General features: G+C 52.1%; 1 protein-coding gene across 1 annotated transcript; it reads right to left on the reverse strand.

The window, feature by feature from the left end:
* Window positions 1-4,269: 4,269 nt before the first annotated feature.
* On the reverse strand, window positions 4,270-7,639 carry CD207 (CD207 molecule). The gene is made up of 5 exons (XM_072842679.1): window positions 7,564-7,639; window positions 7,363-7,479; window positions 5,909-6,060; window positions 4,830-4,948; window positions 4,270-4,408 (listed from the first exon to the last, which is right to left on the reverse strand). Exons 1-5 carry the CDS (start codon window positions 7,637-7,639, stop codon window positions 4,270-4,272), a joined length of 603 nt encoding a protein of 200 aa, XP_072698780.1.
* Between the last annotated feature and the right edge of the window lie 12,259 nt (window positions 7,640-19,898).

Here is a 19,898-nt window from a genome sequence, read left to right on the forward strand (position 1 = left end):
GAAAGAAAGAAGAAAGAAAGAAAGAATGATGAAACCGGGGCTTTTTGGAGAAACAGCTGATTCTAGGACCAGGGCAAGAAATACAGAAAATGAACCTGGAGCATCATGTTGTACCTGGAAGTAAAGAGACGCTTTTTATTTTATTTTTATTTTTTTTAAGATTTATTTATTTATGATAGACGTAGAGAGAGAGAGAAAGAGAGAGAGGCAGAGACACAGGCAGAGGGAGAAGCAGGTTCCATGCAGGGAGCCCGACGTTGGACTCGATCCCGGGACTCCAGGATCAGGCCCTGAGCCAAAGGCAGCGCTAAACCTCTGAGCCAACCAGGGATCCCCAAGAGATGCTTTTTAAAAAACTGATGAAGAAAAAATAAATTAATTAATTAATTAAAAACTGATGAAGGAACATCAAAAAACATGCAGGAGCCATCTGGAAGCGCTCCTATTGCCCAAAACTGGGACAATTTGAGCAAGAAAATGAATAAGGTTGTATTGCACTATAACCTAAAGTACAAAACCCCATGAATCCATACTGACAAAATAAATATTTGGATAAACAGACAACTACATATATCTCCCGTGCAGAAAAAATTCCAAATAATTCATGTAGATACTCGATCTTCAGGAAAGTGGAGCGTAACTCCCCACTCCTGCCGTGCGCTGCCACGGAGATGGCTGCGGTCTGCACGTCTGTGCGTTGAAGTAATAACATCTGTATGTTGAAACACTAACCCCCAACCCGATGGTATTAGGAGGGGGGGCCTTTGGGAGGGATAAGGCTTCGAGGGTGGAGCCCTCATAAGCGGGATTAGTGCCCTTATGAGAGAGGCACTTGCTTGTCCCTCCTCCCATGTGGAAGGACACCACAGGACGGCGTGTCCAGGACCGTGCCTACTGATTCAGGAAGAAAAATCACCACGATCCAAGAAGTCTACAGGCTGGGGCAGCCCAGGGCGTGATCCTAGAGACCCGGGATCGAGTCCCACGTCGGGCTCCCTGAATGGAGCCTGCTTCTCCTTCTGCCTGTGTCTCTGCCTCTCTCTCTCTCTCTCTGCATCTCTATGAATAAATAAATAAATAAATCTGAAAAAAAGTCTACAGGCTGGATGTGACAAAGGTCTCACCTGTCCTTGGCTCCCAACTTTCCATCTGACAAAGGAAAATTCCTAGAATTTCATTAGGAGTACTATGGTGTCCGTGAGCCCAGGAGCCGGGTGCTGAGGACGCCCACCCACACCCGAGACAGACCCCGAAGTCCCACCCATGCCAGGATTTCTAGGGCGAGGCCCCACCGCCAGGAGAAGGGCAGGTACCCAGGAAGCGGCCTCACCGGAGCAGTGTGCCCGGTACCTGGGGGAAGTGAGCCAAGAACACACGACCCTATTCCGGCTGCCATGGGACGCGGCACAGACTCCCCATAAAAGTATATCCTCACCGACTCGGGCTCTTTCTGTTTGGAAAAACACGGGGGCGAGGGGGGCACCAGCTCCCACGTGCACAGGACCCCAGGGCCAGGAGGGCTGGGCTGCAGCTCAGGGGGACCGGCGGCGGCTCAGCTGCCCTCCCCCTGCACCACTCCGGTCCCACGAGATGCACTCCCGTGTGCTCGGCCTTATCGCTCCCACTTACCCCACAGTTGTGTGGGGCCTGGGGTGGCCCTATCAGCCCTTCTCCCTAACTCAGGACCTTGCAGCTGGACTCCCGTATTCCTGCCCCATCCCCTGGGCAGTACTTGAACATCCGAATTCTTCCCAGAGACGGGCCAGACGTCCTCCTCACCTGCTGGCAGCGGGACCAGCCTCGGTCAACCGCCGCCTCTCCTCCATCCCAGTCCGTCGATTCGAGCACCTGCAAGGAGAGTACACGGACCCAGAGGCAGCCCCAAGGAATCTGTTTCTCACCGTTCGGGATGCCGGGACGAGGCTCTTGCTGAGAGCCCCCCTCCCGGTGCGCAGGCTGTGGCCTTCCCAGGGTGGATCCACGGGGCAGAGAGGCCAGCTCTCCGGTCTGCCCTCACCAGGGCCTGAATCCCATTGTGAGCCCCCCCATCATCTAATTACCTCCTACAGGCCCCACCTGCTATACCGTCATGTTGGAGGTTAGAATTTCAACATATGAATTTGGGGGGGACACAAGCGTTCAGCCCGTAGGATCGAGGGGGGTCTCCTGCCCTACACAGAGGAAGCTGATGAAACAGATGACGTCTCACACCGAACGGGGAGGCTGACAGTCGTCTCTTAGTTGTGATTCGCAGGTGGGAGGAGGAGGCAGGCGCCGTGGCGACAAGACAACACAGTGGCCCTGACTCCTGCAGGGGGATGTGCTTGGCCTGTTGGAGTGGTTTCCCTGGTGGGTGGGCAGGTGGGTTAGGGGAAGCCACTAAGCTGAAGGCTGGGTGGATGTCGCTGGCCCAGTAGCGAGGCAGGGTGACGTCGGGTGAGAACAGGGGGCTCTCGGTTAGTTAGGGGAAGGACGGGCACTACGGCGCAAGCTCCTGAGCCAGCAGCCCCGGGGACAGGTGCCACCTGGGGGGAGGGCGCAGTAGGGCCGCGTGCTTCTCACATGGCAGCCCAGGCCTCAGGACTAAGGCGTCAGAGGGCAGCGCGCCGTCGGAAACACAACGGGAAAGCTTCCTGGCAGCAGCTGCTGTTTGGCTTCTGCATCAGCTCGAGCTCTGGCCGCGGAGCCGACCCCGGGAGGGGGCTCGGTGCTCCCCGGACTGGCTACCTGGAATCACGAGTAGGAACGAGATCGTTCTTGGTGAACGCGTACAAGAGTTCTTTGTCGCCCGCAGCCTCCTCGGCTCACCCGTCCTCCCTGGCGACAGGCCCGAGCCCTCAGACGCCAGCGGTCTCTGGAACCGCCCATAAAAGCTCCTGTGTGGACACGATCACGCCGCCCATCCCTTATCCATGGCTGGATCTTAGAAATCCCATTTAGCCCGTGTTTCTTCAAGCTTCCTCCGAATGCCTCTGCCCTGAGCCTGACCCCTTAGCAGCCAGGACACGGCCCGTTGGTCCCAGTAAAAGAAAAACGTCCTGACCCGGCCCTGCTGAGGGCTTGCCGAGGCCCTAGGGAGACGGGGGCGCCCTGCGGAGCCACCCCTGTGCTCACGCCCCGTCCTTCCTGCCCCCTCCGCTCCTGCCCTGGCGGCTACGGCCCCGCCTGCATCCCCGCCTCGGCCCGCAGAGCGGGTGTAGACCCGAAGCCCGGGAGCAGGGTCTTTGTGAGGAGGGCCACACTGCCGGGCCTTCCCTGGAGCAGAGCCAGGCCACGAACACAGTCCAGGGAGCTTTGCAGACGGAAGACCTCCGAGGGGGTCGAGACACTGCAGAGCTCGCGCTCCTTTATTTCAGTAAAAGCCACGGTACGCACCGTCATAGTGTGCGGCACTTCGCTGCTGCCTGTCCGCCTTGAGCTCCCAGCAAATCCTGGGGGTCCCCCAGAGCTTCGTGCCCGCAGAGCCGGTGGCCTTGCCCGCGCTTCCCCGGACAGCCAGGGACCTGCTCACAGGGACAACACGCTGGATTCTGATACGACTCCCAGGCAAGCCCTCTGGGGACAGGGGACCTCTTCCTCCTCACCCGCGGGACGGAGACGAGATGCTGCGTGAAGGGGATGTCGGGAGCTGAGGCAGAGGAGTGCTTGGGGTGCACAGGGGCACGGGGGCACCGGGGGCGCAGAACACAGGGCTGGGCCACAGAGCTTGCCCAGTGAGCGGGAGCGAGAAGGAGTGTGGATACTGGTCCGGCTCCCACGCCAGCCCCCGACCTGAACCAGGTGCCCCTGCTCAGAGAGGGGCTCACAGGTCAGGGGACGTGGATGCAGAGGCAACAGGGACAGGGCCTGGATGCGGTCACCGGGCGCACAGCTCTTCCCCCTGAGAACAGCACGGCCCCCACGCAGCTGGGAACTCTGTGGGACCAACTGGAAAAGTCCTAGACATTGTTTGCATGTTGTGAAGCCACTTTCACGTGATAAAACTGCGGCGTCTCTGAAGGGACCTGGAACCCAAGACCCCGATCGCTGTCCTGGGCAGTGTGAACTTCTAAATCCTCTCCGCCCTCCTCGCCCTTTATGCCAGCTGCCTCGATGGCACCGACCGGAGAGCTCCCAGCCACAGCCAGTGACCTCCAGGGTGCCTCTGTGCACAATTCCAAAGCCAAAAAGATGAAGGTGCAAAGTTCCCCTGGGATTGGAAGAAAGAGGGGCGATTTCTCAAGTTTGACAAGCATTGCAGCTGAACGCGTGAGCTTGGGGCCAGGCCCGTCATGGTTCTGATGGGCTGTAGGGCCGTTTACAGATGAAGAAGAGCGTGCTGTCACAGGAGACGTCATTCCATGACTGAAGCGAGGACACCTTTATATCAGCACAGTGTTCATTGTTGGGCTCACCTGGAATCCAGAACCTGCTAGAGGAAAAAAAAAAATTTTTGTTTCCGACAAAGAAATGAGGGACCTCAGTCCCAGCTCTGATCCTGGGGGGAAGTATCACATTTTTGCACGCATGCCTGAGAGGAAGGGGGCTGGTGAGCTGTCAACCTCTAAATGTGTGGTCACTCCCCCGGGGGAGGCCCAAGCCGGCCCACTGCTCTCAAGGCCCAACGCAAACCCACGCTGTGACGCCCGAGACAGAGCAGGGGCCTCCCAAGGAGGCCACAGAGAGGCCACGGATTCGTCCCCAGTCCCACAGGCAACGAGTGGCACAGGTGCGCTGGATCTCAGCTTAGCGCTCCTGCCGCCCGAGGCCAGGGAAGGACCACAAGCCCCGGAGTCACCCCACCTGTGCGCCCAGGAAGGCCAGGCTGGGAAGGAGCCCCCAGGGCTTACTGTGCACTCTGGACCTTGTCAAATGGGGTATCATCTACCCAGGACCAGTCCCCCTCGCTCCCAGCTTTGGTCAGGCCGATCCAGTAGGAAAGTCCACCTGCCGTCCTGTACAGGAACTCCTGCAGGGGCAGAGGGGGAGGCGCCGCTCCGCTCAGCTGGCACGTCGGCCCCTCGGAGCGTCTGTCCTCGGGGACCGCCCCACACACCACACACTGACCCCTCTCAAGTCCCTTCCTAGCCCCAGCCAGAGTCCACCTTCCAAATCCTGCTTTGTTTTGGCCCCACAAGTAACAGACTCAGGCTCTTCTCAGGAAACAGGTGCCAGAGCACGAGAAGGACTCAGCAGAACCCCAGAGCAGGGGCCCCGGGAGAAGGGCCCAGATCACGACGCCTGAATGCTGTGAGCGCGTAGGCACCTACTCAGCGGTCCTCGGAAGCAGGGACGTGTCATGTGCGTCTCGCTGGTTAACAGGCGAAGCTCGAGAAGTCAGGTCACCGGCCCGGGGCTCTAGGACTAGCTATGGGCAGGGCTGGGCTCCAGATGCTGCCTCGAGAGCGCACCTCTTTGCTGCTCTCCCAGCCCACCTCCCGATGAAGGGGCTGGTTCAGTGTCCCGCTGGCCACACAGGACACTTCCTGGCTGGCGTGGGGCTATTAGCCCCGTTCACAAACGCGTCTGTTTCCTGGGCATGTGGGAAGATTGCCCTCCCCGCCCTCCTGAAGCTGGAACTACCGCATCATTCACTCTGGCCGATGAGCTGTGAGCAGACGCGTCTATTATTTGCAGGCGGAAGCTTAAGAGCCGACATAGGGCTCGCCGCGTTCTCTTTCCCTGCTTCGGAATTGTGGGGACACGCGCTGGGATGACGTCCCTTTCGGGATGCATAGGTCCGTGTGGAACCACATGGGAACAACCCCTTGCAGGCCTCTGCTGGACAAGCTGTGGAACTGAGAAGCAAGCCTCCACTGCTAGGTCGCTGACACTTGGGGATTTTTGCCACTGCACCCTAATCTTGCCGATCCTGCTTATACAGCTATTAAGACGCCCCCTTCCCAGAGCCTGTTGCAATAGCACTCACCTGTTCACTCTCTGAGGTCACTGAGGTCAGCTGTGAATCCCTGGACATACAGAACTGCTGGGCACTGTACCAGGTCTTTGAGACTTGAGAAAAGTAGTAGAAGTTCCCCCTGAAGTACTTCCAGCCTTGGGAAACCATCTGCAGAATGTCATCTGGAGAATAAGGGCGAGACGTGAACACGGGCATCCGTGTTGGGGGTGGCTCTCAAGTGGAGCAGGGAATAGGGCTGGGCCCTGGGGCCCTGGGGTCCTGGGGTCCTGGGGTCCTGGGGTCCTGGGGTCCTGGGGTGCGGGCTCAGGGCCCCTGCCTCACCTGCTGAAGGCCTGGCTGAGAGCGGTCGAGTCTCTGGGCTCTGATAAGGGAGAGGTAGAGACATTGATGGAGAGTCTGTCTCTCCCCCGAGGGGAAGCCGTTCTCTGCGGGGCATCACACGTGGCTGAGCTTCTGGCTTCAGGGAAGGAACTTAACGGGAAAATGGCCAGTTTGGGGGCAGAACAGAGACTCCCTCCGGGCGTCAGCTAAGGCAGCACCCTTCCCACATCTGCCCACAGGCCCCTTGTGGCCATGATGGGGGCCAGCCATGTGGACTTCCAATCTGGAAGTGGCTTCTTCTCCAGTGAATATGGAAAAAGGGAATTAGGAAACCATTTCTTCCCTTCCCGTGTCCCATCCACCATCGTACTCTGCTAGGTCACAGGCTTGGGTGCCAGATAGGAGAGACCAACAACAACCCAAGAGGAAACTCTGCTCAGAGGCTCCAGGTCTGAGACCAAATACATCCCAAAGCCTTGAAGGGATAAGACAGATGTTCCCTCCCTCTGCTTTCTGGAGACCTGGTAGGAGGGAGCAGGCTCTGGGAGCAGAAAGCATGAGGGACTGGCAAAGCAGAAAAGGAGGAGAGAAAAGCCACACGTCCAGTGAATGAGCAGGAAGTCTCCCCTGATGGGACCTCAGCAGGAATGGGAAGAAGGAAGAAGAGAGCGTGAGGGGGTCCTGGTGACATCGGTCAGCTCATTGGGAGATTCTCCACCTCGTCAGCTGAGGCTGAGGATGCAGGCAGAAGTCCTTTGATGGGGCCAGGAAACGGTTCACTCACTGTCAGCGGCTGCCCACAAGGCTCCAAATAAAAGGGGCACAGCTGGGGTCGGGCGGACACGTGAGATGAAGAAATGGGTGAATGTTTCCTGGGCACAAAAGAGCATTTCCTTGAGCACAAACATGCAGGTGCTGATCCCAATCAGGGTGTCCCCACAACCGGGAGGGAGAGAGCAGCAGCTCATCTCACTGGAGACAGGGGACCCTGTGACTGCACCTGGAAAGAGGAGACATGAGACCAACGGAAAAGCCAGAGGTGGGGGACACCTGGACAGCAGGCAGGAGAGGGTCGGGGTGTTGAGGGAGCTGGCTGGCTGTGGAGAAGGCCCCAGCTGGGACGGTGAACCCCAAGGACTCACAGAGAGCGGCCTGCAGCAGGACGGACGCGCTCAAGCCCAGCAGGAGGACGACGGCCGCGGCCTGGACCACCAACGGCTTCCTCGGGACGGGACACGGGCCTGTGTCGGGAGGAGGCTCTGCAGGAGAAGAAGCAGCGTTTGTTGGGGCCGCCGACAGCAGGACAGAGCGGGAGGCAGATCCGGAGCAGAGGCTGCTCTTGCCTCGGGGCCTCAGGGAGATGCTCTGCTTGTCCACCGCGAAGTGCGCATCCGGGCCCTCGCTCTCGGCCGCCTTCATCCCGCGCGCTCACCCCCGGAGAACAAGGGCTCCCCCGGCTGCCCCCCTGAGGGCCTCTCATCCAGAAGAAATGGGAAGCGGGCCCCACAGAGGTGGTCGTGGCTTCCCAAAGTTCCTGTTTCTGGCTTACGCCCCTTGCCTGACCTCAGCCATAGCTCGTCCCCCTGCGACGTCCTGGGCTCTCAGGAAGAGGCCGCTGGTTCTCTCCTCCGGGGCCTGTTACGCGACACTTCAGCCACCTTGTCCCAGGGCTACCCTGTTTCTCCTGTAGGACTCCCATCACCCAGCATCACCCACGCGGGCATCCATCCCGCAAGTACCTGCCGAGCGCCTCTGGGGTGCCAGGAGACCCCCCCCCCGCGCATCCCTCCGGGGGGCCTTTGTGGCCACTGACCTGACAGCCTGGGAGCAGAACAGACCCAGACAGAGGCAGATGCCCCAGCCATACTTTCCTGCCAGGAAAATGGAAGGTTCTCCTGGCTGCTCAGGTGATCCCAGTTCTTCTGAACAGAGGAGGAACTTTGGGCCAGACTTAGAGTGACCAAAAATCACTGCAGTGATGAAGGGAAGTTGGTGCTCATTTCTGTTTTCCCCCTCGCCATGCCCCTGGGGTTCTAAGGCCTTCTTTGGAGAAGAGTAGAGGAAGGAAACAGTTTGGCCACTGTTCCCCTTCTCTGGTTAGGACTCTCCTTCTGCTTGGGGGTGGACTATGGGCACAACTGGGGAGTGGAGAAGAGGCCTGGGTTGCTTGAGATGCCCCCGCAGGGCTGAGAGTCATCTCTAAGAAGAGTAATCCAAGTCCCTCCAGTCAAGGCACAGAGGACACTAGAGTGGACAACACACAGGGAAAGGAGATGGGAGGAGGAGGGGATGCAGAGAGGAGAGATGGTGATGTGAGAAAAGGACACTGACCACTGCTCAGGCTGGTCCACAGCCTCAGAGCAGACTCCTGCGTATAATGCCAGGTTTGAGCAGCAGACCCCAGAGAATCAAGGGATCCCAGGCTACCCTCTGGGCACGTGCCCCGGCCTCAGGTGCGAGGGCAGAGAAGCCACCCATCCTCACATTCCTCTGGGACACCCACCCTGTGCCTTGGGAATAGGTTCTTCTTCTTCAGGACACTGTGTAGGAGCAGGTTCCTCTGGAAAAATGACAATGGGCCAGACCTCGGTGAACAGGCCGTTACACCTGGTGGCATCATAAGCAGGTGGTGTGGATATGGGGCAACAGTCCGGCTATATGGAAGGGTTACCGTGTTTCAGGCGGAGGAAGCTGCTCTGAACCATCCAGGTCTAAGAGCTCTTGCCTGGGACCTTAGTAGGAAAGGGAGATTCATGTCGGGAAAGTAACAAAAGACTCCTGGGAAAGTATGCCTAATTGTTTTTTAAATCTTTAATTTCTTTATTACATCCCTAATGATGATACTCATTGTAGAAAAAAAAAAATCCAGGTGACCGAAAAGAGGAAAAATAACCTGCCATTAAAAATCTGTACACATAGTTCATTCTTCCTAAGCATCTACATGTATGTCTGCAAGCCTGTGTGTACATGTGTGTGGACACCCCCCACCAGGCTGGAGATACATGGATAGGTGTACCCACATCTATCTCCACAGCGACATCTAACCATGTGCATGTATTTACATAAGTTCCAACAGGACGGCTCGTGCTTATTTTCCCCATCATCCTTCCCATCCCGGTTTCTTTTTTTTTTTAATAAATTTATTTTTTATTGGTGTTCAATTTGCCAACATACAGAATAACACCCAGTGCTCATCCTGTCAAGTGCCCCCCTCAGTGCCCGTCACCCATTCACCCCCACTCCCCGCCCTCCTCCCCTCCCACCACCCCTAGTTCGTTTCCCAGGGTTAGGAGTCTTCATGTTCTGTCTCCCTTTCTGATATTTCCCACACATTTCTTCTCCCTTCCCTTATATTCCCTTTCACTATTATTTATATTCCCCAAATGAATGAGAACATACACTGTTTGTCCTTCTCCGATTGACTTACTTCACTCAGCATAATACCCTCCAGTTCCATCCACGTCGAAGCAAATGGTGGGTATTTGTCATTTCTAATGGCTGAGGAATATTCCATAGTATACATAAACCACATCATCCATTTATCCATTCATTTTTCGATGGACACCGAGGCTCCTTCCACAGTGTGGCTATTGTGGCAATTGCTGCTAGAAACATCGGGGTGCAGGTGTCCCGGCGTTTCATTGCATCTGTATCTTTGGGGTAAATCCCCAACAGTGCAATTGCTGGGTCGTAGGGCAGGTCTATTTTGAACTCTTTGAGGAACCTGCACACAGTTTTCCAGAGTGGCTGCACCAGTTCACATTCCCACCAACAGTGTAAGAGGGTTCCCCTTGCTCCACATCCTCTCCAACATGTGTGGTTTCCTGCCTTGTTAATTTTCCCCATTCTCACTGGTGTGAGGTGGGATCTCATTGTGGTTTTGATTTGTATTTCCCTGAGGCAAGTGATGCAGAGCATTTTCTCATGTGCGTGTTGGCCATGTCTATGTCTTCCTCTGTGAGATTTCTGTTCATGTCTTTTGCCCATTTCATGATTGGATTGTTTGTTTCTTTGGTGTTGAGTTTAATAAGTTCTTTATAGATCTTGGAAACTAGCCCTTTATCTGATACGTCATTTGCAAATATCTTCTCCCATTCTGTAGGTTGTCTTTTAGTTTTGTTAACTGTTTCTTTTGCTGTGCAGAAGCTTCTTATCTTGATGAAATCCCAATAGTTCATTTTTGCTTTTGTTTCTCTTGCCTTCATGGATGTATCTTGCAAGAAGTTACTGCAGCCAAGTTCAAAAAGGGTGTTGCCTGTGTTCTCCTCTAGGATTTTGATGGAATCTTGTCTCACATTTAGATCTTTCATCCATTTTGAGTTTATCTTTGTGTATGGTGAAAGAGAGTGGTCTAGTTTCATTCTTCTGCATGTGGATGTCCAATTTTCCCAGCACCATTTATTGAAGAGACTGTCTTTCTTCCAATGGATTGTCTTTCCTCCTTTATCGAATATTAGTTGACCATAAAGTTGAGGGTCCACTTCTGGGTTCTCTATTCTGTTCCACTGATCTATGTGTCTGTTTTTGTGCCAGGACCACACTGTCTTGATGACCACAGCTTTGTAGTACAACCTGAAATCTGGCATTGTGATGCCCCCAGCTATGGTTTTCTTTTTTAAAATTCCCCTGGCTATTCGGGGTCTTTTCTGATTCCACACAAAACTTAAAATAATTTGTTCTAACTCTCTGAAGAAAGTCCATGGTATTTTGATAGGGATTGCATTAAACGTGTACATTGCCTGGGTAACATTGACATTTTCACAATATTAATTCTGCCAATCCATGAGCATGGAATATTTTTCCATCTCTTTGTGTCTTCCTCAATTTCTTTCAGAAGTGTTCTATAGTTTTGAGGGTATAGATCCTTTACCTCTTTGGTTAGGTTTATTCCTAGGAATCTTATGCTTTTGGGTGCAATTGTAAATGGGATTGACTCCTTAATTTCTCTTTCTTCAGTCTCATTGTTAGTGTATAGAAACGTCATTGATTTCCGGGCATTGATTTTGTATCCTGCCACGCTACCGAACTGCTGTATGAGTTCTAGCAATCTTGGGGTGGAGGCTTTTGGGTTTTCTATGTAGAGTATCATGTCATCGGCAAAGAGGGAGAGTTTGACTTCTTCTTTGCCAAGTCGAATGCCTTTAATGTCTTTTTGTTGTCTGATTGCTGAGGCTAGGACTTCCAGTACTATGTTGAATAGCAGTGGTGAGAGTGGACATCCCTGTCTTGTTCCTGATCTTAGGGGAAAGGCTCCCAGTGCTTCCCCATTGAGAATGATATTTGCTGTGGGCTATTCGTAGATGGCTTTTAAGATGTCGAGGAATGTTCCCTCTATCCCTACACTCTGAAGAGTTTTGATCAGAAATGGATGCTGTATTTTGTCAAATGCTTTCTCTGCATCTAATGAGAGGATCATATGGTTCTTGGTTTTTCTCTTGCTGATATGATGAATCACATTGATTGTTTTACGGGTGTTGAACCAGCCTTGTGTCCCAGGGATAAATCCTACTTGGTCATGGTGAATAATTTTCTTAATGTACTGTTGGATCCTATTGGCTAGTATCTTGTTGAGAATTTTTGCATCCATGTTCATCAGGGATATTGGTCTGTAATTCTCCTTTTTGGTGGGGTCTTTGTCTGGTTTTGGAATTAAGGTGATGCTGGCCTCATAGAACGAATTTGGAAGTACTCCATCTCTTTCTATCTTTCCAAACAGCTTTAGTAGAATAGGTATGGTTTCTTCTTTAAACGTTTGATAGAATTCCCCTGGGAAGCCATCTGGCCCTGGACTCTTGTGTCTTGGGAGGTTTTTGATGACTGCTTCAATTTCCTCCCTGATTATTGGCCTGTTTAGGTTTTCTATTTCTTCCTGTTCCGGTTTTGGTAGTTTGTGGCTTTCCAGGAATGCGTCCATTTCTTCTAGATTGCCTAATTTATTGGCGTATAGCTGTTCATAATATGTTTTTAAAATCGTTTGTATTTCCTTGGTGTTGGTGGTGATCTCTCCTTTCTCATTCATGATTTTATTAATTTGAGTCTTCTCTCTCTTCTTTTTAATAAGGCTGGCTAATGGTTTATCTATCTTATTAATTCTTTCAAAGAACCAACTCCTGGTTCTGTTGATCTGTTCCACAGTTCTTCTGGTCTCAATTTTGTTGAGTTCTGCTCGAATTTTAATTACCTCTCTTCTTCTGCTGGTCGTAGGGTCCATCTGCTGTTTTTTCTCTAGCTCCTTTATGTGTAAGGTTAGCTTTTGTATTTGAGTTCTTTCCAGGTTTTGAATGGATGCTTGTATTGCGATGTATTTCCCCATCAGGACTGCTTTTGCTGCATCCCCATCCCGGTTTCTGATACCAAGAGTCTTCCTTTGAAAAATGACTCCCCCTTTTTATTTATTTTTTTAAAGATTTTATTTATTTATTCATGAGAGACACAGAGAGAGAGAGAGAGGGGCAGAGACACAGGCAGGAGAAGCAGGCTCCATGCAGGAGCCTGACGTGGGACTTGATCCCGGGACCCCAGGGTCACGCCCTGGGCCAAAGGCAGGTGCTAAACTGCTGAGCCCCCCAGGGATCCCCTGGCTCCCTCTTTTTAATCCCAACATTGCTTGGTTTAGAGCATCAGCAGTCGGGTTCTTATCACATCCCATCATTCTGACACAGTCTTCTGGCTTCTCTTTCTACTTTTAAGGATGTTAATAGTAGGCCCAACTAGATAACCCAGGATAATCTCCCTGTCTTCCAATCTGAAAGCCAGCGGATTATCAGCCTATATTCCACTTTGCTGTGCTACGTAACATACTCTCGGGCTCTGGGGATTAATGCGGACCTCTTTGGGGCCGTGTCTCTGCCTACAATATTAAGTTAAGGTAGCCTATTCAGAAAGCGTGGTATGTATACCCCGAGAATTTGAGAGATATAGAGTCTGGCATTTGACACATGAAAGAAAAGTCTAAGGCCCTTCAGTAGGTAAATGGATAAATCAACTGTGGTGCACACCCAGTTACCATTCACAATATCATTCAGCACTAAAAAGAAATGAGCTATCAAGCCTGAAAGGACACAGAGGAACCTTAAATGCATGTGAGTAAGTGGAAGAAGCAAATTTGAAAAGGCTACATGCCGCATGTTTCCAGCTATACAACGTTCTAGAAAAGGCAAACTATGGACTCAGTAGAAACATGAGTGGCTGCTGGGATAAGAGGGGAAGGAGGGATTTTTAGGACAACAAAACTATTCTGTATGATGCTGTAATAGTGAGCACCCATCACTACACCCTTGTCCAAACCCACAGATTGTACAAGAGTGAACCCTGCAGTGAACTAGGGGAGTGATAATGGTGTGCTGGGATGGGTTCATCAGCTGTGACGAGCGTCCGGCCCTGGCGGGGTGATGTTGATAGTGGAGGAGGCTGGGGAAAGGCTGGGTGGGGACTGTATGGGAACTCTCTATACTTCCTGCTTAATTGTACTGTAAACCTAAAACTGCCCTAAAAAATACTCTATTTAAAGTGATATGGGTGGGGGTTGCACACCTGGGTGGCTCAGTGGGCTGCGCAGCTGCCTTCAGCTCAGGGCATGATCCCAGAGTCCTGGGATCAAGCCCCACATTGGGCTCCCTGCTCAGTGGGGAGTCTGCTTCTCCCTCTCCATCTGCCTCTGCCCGCAGTCATGTTCTCTCTTGATCTCAAATAAATAAAATGTTAAAATAAAATAAACTGAATGGGGTGACAGATGAATGGATAAGATGTGATACACACACACACACACACACACACACACACACTGGAATACTACTCAGCCATTAAAAGGGATGAGATCTTGCCATTTGCAAGGACATGGATGGAACTAGAGGGTATTTACACTAAGCAAAATAAGTCAGTCAGAGAAAGACAACTATCATATGATATCACTCATGTGGAATTTAAGAAACAAAACAGAGGAGCACAGGGGAAAGGAGGGAAAAATAAAACAAGACGAAATCAGAGAGGGGGACAAACCATAAGAGACTCCTAATTATAGGAACCAAACAGGGTCGCTGGAGGGGAGAGGACGGGGGGGCCAGCGTCTCTGGATGATGGACATTAGGAGGGACATGATGTCGTGAGCACTGGGTGTCATATGAGCCTGATGAATCACTGACCTCTACCTCTGAAACTGTAATACATTATATGTTAATTAATTGAATTTCTTTTTTTTTAAGATTTATTTATTTATTTATGAGAGAGAGAGAGGCAGAGACACAGGCGGAGGGAGAAGCAGGCTCCATGCAGGGAGCCCGACGTGGGATTCGATCCTGGGACTCCAGGATCATGACCTGGGCCAAAGGCAGGTGCTAAACCTCTGAGCCACCCAGGGATCCCCAATTAATTGAATTTCAATTAAGAAACTGAAGTGGGATCTATCAGCAAAAAAAAAAAAAAGAAAAAAAAAAGAAAAGGAAAGGAAAAGAAAAAAAAGAAAGAAAGACAGAAAGAAAGAAAGAAAGAAAGAAAGAAAGAAAGAAAGAAAGAAAGAAAACAAAGTGAGTGCGGGAACCTAAGGCAAGGAGCTTCAGCTAGCTACTGGTGTGGAGCAGCAGGGCTCAAGGCAAGTCTGCTCTTCCAGAGACTGGTGGGGAGAAAGGTGTGTGTTAATGGACGAGACTCGGGGTCCCCCCAGTAGGAAGTATTCTGCATCGACTCAGGGGGACTGCTGACGACAAGGACCACCTGCAGGAACAGGTGCTGGGACCTCGGGAGAGCGGGGGCGGAGGTGAAGCCCAAGCAGCCAGGAGAACCATCGCCTGCGCCAGGGACGGCTCCTCAGCAGCGCAGGCCTCCCCCAAGCCCCAGAAGCACACGCGACAGTGAACGAAATTTAGGGAATGTCACCTAGGGGTGGCGAATACCAGATATCAGCTGTCCCCGGCAAGGAAGACCTTTCTGTCGCCTGGGGCAAAGTGCAGTCGGGTGGGCGGCGGGGGGTGAGGAGGAGAGAAGGCAGCGGAACACAAGTCAAGCCCTCCCGGCAGCATCTCTTGCTTCCATGGCTGAGCCTGGCTTGGGGAAGGGGAGGGACGCAGTTGGATGAAAGTGCACTTTTGTGACTATCTGGCCAGATTTGGGGGTGAATTAATGTGACCAGGAAGGCTCCATGCAGGCATGAGGAGAACAAGAAAGGAGGCCGGGTTTGAAGAGGAAATGATGCGAAGCCGTAAGGATGCTTTGTACCCAGTCAGCCCATCCAGGAGCGGGGGTGCTGAACGCTGGGAGCCCTTCGGGGTCCTCGAGCACCAGGGACCACAGACCCGGCCTGGGGCAAGCATCACAGGCTCCCTGTCGCCCTGCAGCCCCAGCCACTTGGCTCGGGACCAGACAAAACTTGGGGAACAGTGGAGAGCTCCAGGCCTGGTCTGGAACAGAGGAAGGGACAAGAGGGAAAAGGAAGTGAGCCTAAGTCTCGCCACGTCGCGCAGTGCCCCGAGGAGCAGGCCCAGAATCCAAACCGGCCCTGCCTGGAGTAGCGCAGGCTACTGACCGGGGGTTTGGGGGGGGAGCGAAGAACAGACCTGGACGACCGGGGCGGGCATGTATCTCACAATCCGTCCATCCACCCTGCAGGCTGTTCTCGGGGAGGGCGCCCCCCGAAGGCGCCAGGGGCGGACGGTGCACTGCGTGGCACAGGCCCCGGACCTGTAGCAGCACCACCAGGGCCTCAACCCCGTGCACCTGCTCGGCAGCAGATCCGCTCCCGGCGCCCAGAGCAAGTGAAGCCCCGCAGTGCCACGTCTTGACGCGACTTCTGTGCCCCAAGTGGTACTCAGACCTGCGCCCAGACCCGAAAAAAGAACAGGAGCTCAGAACCAGACCCCCGCTGATGTCCCCAGTGCCGCGGCGGCCTCTCTGTCCTGCACAGTCAGAAGCCACTAAGCCTGTGCCTTCTGAGATGCCAGCGTGCGCCTGCGCCCCAGGACGTCACACCACCAGCCCGGCGACCCGAGGCTGCGCGGTCCCCTCCAACTTGCTTCTTCAGCTTTATCAACAGGGCTCTCTTTCTGAGTATTTTGATTCTGCCCTTTTTCAGCAAGTAACGAGATAGCTGCTCTCAGCCACAACGTTATGCTTTTAGTTTATTTTCCCATCGTACTACGTACTTCTGTACGTAGTGGTTTCTAGCCACGGAAACCTAGCAAGTGCTCCCCGTGTGCCAAGCTCTACGTCTAGATGTTGGGAGTTCCGCCTTGAACACAACAGCCCTGTCCCCGCCCAGAGGCAGAGGGCAATTCTCTCTGCATGATTCTTGGCATCCCACCTGTCTTCTTGCAAGGAAAATAAAGTGTACCTATGATTAAGCCTAAAGTAACAACAACAACAACAACAACAACAACAACAAAAAACCCTTGTCATTAAAATGGTATAAAATATGACATTTCCCCCAAAATACTGATTTTTGAAGCACAGTACAGAGGTACAGGGGTTCCTGGGTGACTCACTCGGTTGAGTGTCCGACTCTTCAATTGGCTCAGGTCATGATCTCATGGGTCATGGGATCAAGCCCCGTGTTAGGCTCTGTGCTCAGTGGAGAGTCTTCTTGAAGATTCTCTTCTTCTGCCCCTCCACTCATTTGCTGTCTCTCTCAAATAAACAAAAAAATAAAAATAAACACAGCACAGAGATATAGGTCCACGCTTTCATTCCCCGCAATAAACCTGTTTCTCCTGATATATCTGCCTCTCAACTACATGAGAACTCTATGCTCACAGAGCCCCCTTCTCTGGGTGGGGTGGTAGAGAAGGAGGGCCACGTGTCTAGGACCCAGGGTAGTCATCCTCGACCCCTGGGACACATTGTTAAAATGCCAGTTTCGTGCCCCCCAAATTCTGACACTTGCTGTCAGTCGGGGCTCAGGCATCCGCATTTTTCATGAGTCTTGAGTGAGTCCTACATACAGTCAAGGTTGAAAACCATTGATCCAGTGGGAAAACCTGAGTTTTGGCAGGGAATCCCGGCTCTCCCACTGGTTGGGTAGACAAATTGTTTAGAGGAATGTATGTCACCTGTGTAAGTTCAAGTGACATGAAATAACTTTATAGGGAAACACCTTAGTGCTGCATAAAAAGAGTTGCTCTGGGGCAGCCCGGGTAGCTCAGTGGTCTAGCACTGCCTTCAGCCCAGGGTGTGCTCCTGGAGTCCCAGGATCGAGTCCCACATCGGGCTCCCTGCATGGAGCCTGCTTCTCCCTCCTCCTGTGTCTCTGCCTCTCCCTCTCTCTCTCTCTCTCTCTCACGAATAAATAAATAAAATCTTAAAAAAAGAGTTGCTCTGTCTAGATGATTGGTGAATGAAAATGTCTGGCAGCGCTTGTCTTGAGTTGATGATCTTGAACGAGAAAGGGAAGAAAGGGGTGAGCCATCTTGTGGCCCAAAAACCCAAGCCTCAAGACCCCATAGCTTAACTGCTCTAGGCCTGCAAGCGTATATTCATGGGGCCTTGAAAGAGTAACCTACTGCCCTGTCAGTCACTCAAGTAAAACACAAACACATTCACAGAGAATCAAGAACACACCCGAAACCTCCCTGGCCAGAGTCACCCGGCAGGTGTTCATTGCATGCCTTCCGTGTGCAGGCCTGCGCCGGGTGGTGCGCGGTAAGTACTGGGCTGACGAGCGCTCAGGGGATGTGATGGAGAAGACCTGTCTGTGGGGATTAGAGAAGGCTTCCCTGGAAAGTGATACTTGAGCTGAAATCTGAAGGAAAAGTAGGAAGAAGTAGGCTGAGAAAAAGGCATCCCCGCAAGGGCACCCCCGAGGGAGGGGGTAACTGCAAGAAAGACCGAAGGTCTGAGAGCCTGCAATGAAGGGAGGCCACGGCCTGGTATTTCAGAAAAAATGTCTCAAGTACCAGGTCTCCAGAGACAGACCAGCCACATTCAAACCTGAGCAACCCCTTCAATGTGTGACCCCGGGCAAGTCACTTAACCTCTCTGTGCTGCAGCCACCTCACCTGTACACTGGGCATGACAGTGGCATCTGTCTCCCGGGGTTTTGATGGAGATTCAGTGAGTTCGTGCAAAAGCAAGTGAATAGTAAGCACTTAATACATGTTATTATTATAATCACTATTCATAACAACGATACTCCTGCTTCTATACACGCAGGGGTGGGGGCACTCGTGTACCTAGTAACGTATTGATTATGTTGGACCCTTTCCATCAGGAGTAGGATAGTAAATTGGTCCAAAGTGTGAGAATATTTTTGTCCACATCAATACTGCCATAGAGCCCCCAAAGGAAGACACTGTCAATAACCATAAACTAAATGACCCTGGAGTGTACGAGAGTCAGCCTCTTTGCCCGGCCTCTTCTGTGATTACTCCGTGGATCCATGTTCAAAGTATGTAGTTGTCTGTGCATGAGCTCAACAGCTTGGACTTCTCCTCACCAAGCTGTCGCTGCTGCATACCCAACCTTCCAGCACAGCAGCTAACTCTGAACCCTCAAAATGGTTGTCTTTCCCTGAGGGATCAGAGTGTTACCCAATAGCAGGTGGACTGCTATGGAGGGGACAGTGCTTTGTCTTCACAGCCAAAGAAACTTATTTTGCATTTAAGTTTGTTCTCACTGATTGCCATGCTTCTGCCTGCAACACCGTCTATAGCCCCTTATTGAATGCCATGGCATCCCATCCAACGTAGTCCTTCTAAGGAACTCACTTTAGAGTGAAAGAAGAAAGGTGATGGGCTGGTGCCCTGAGATTCGCTAGATTTGTCATGTAGTCCATCCCCCAGAAATAGCTGGCCTTCTAGAACAGTGGACTTGAGGGCTCAAGAGTCTGCTGTAGTACCAACCAGGACACATGCCTTGAAACACCGGGAGCTGCTCTGCAGCATGTGGCATCTGCTTTAAAATGGGGCTGTTTCTCCCTGCCCTCCCCAAATACAGGGACCTAGGGTATTTATACCAGGGAGCAAGGTCGGTAGTATCGCTCACATTGATATATAAGGATGCACCCTCAGTGGTCTTGCTCCACTTCTGAAAGTCTGGATCTGCTCTCTTACAGGATCCACGAGAGCAATATTTCCATCAGAGAACACAACAATGATTCTCCTGAATTAGGAGCTGAGATTGCTATCAGGCTCTTTCAAACATTTCATGCCACTGGAAAAACAGGTTTAAAAATAAATAAATAAATTCCCAATAATTTCTTTTAAAAAAATTAATTCCCAATAATTTCTTTAAAAAATAAATTCCCAATGATTTCTTTTATGCTTCCCAATAAATTTCTTTTATGCTTAAATTATGCCAATATCTCAGACTGGGTTTTCCAAAAGCAGACACTGAGATGGAGTTTGGTGTATAGGATTTTTCAGGAAGGACCAACATCTGTGGAAGGGAGTAGGAGGGGACAGGATTGGGCAGAGAGATAAGCGGAACTGTTGAACTTTAGTACAGGACCAAAAACTTCAGTCAGCCCCATGAGGAGCTCCGGAGCATAAATGACCTGCCAGACTTGTCCTGTGTTAGGCTAAAATGTCCATGCCTGATTGACCCTGCCTTAATCGTTTGTTGGGTGTAAGCCACCCAGGGAAGGACATGTCCTTGGGTGAGGGTATCTCTGTAACCGAGGCTCCCTGAAAGGAGTTGACAGCTGGACACCATCTGCTGACTGAGCAGCCCCCAACAGTTCAGGCAACAAGCTCTT

This window comes from Canis lupus, chromosome 11 (assembly GCF_048164855.1).
Source record: "Canis lupus baileyi chromosome 11, mCanLup2.hap1, whole genome shotgun sequence".
NCBI lineage: Eukaryota > Metazoa > Chordata > Mammalia > Carnivora > Canidae > Canis > Canis lupus.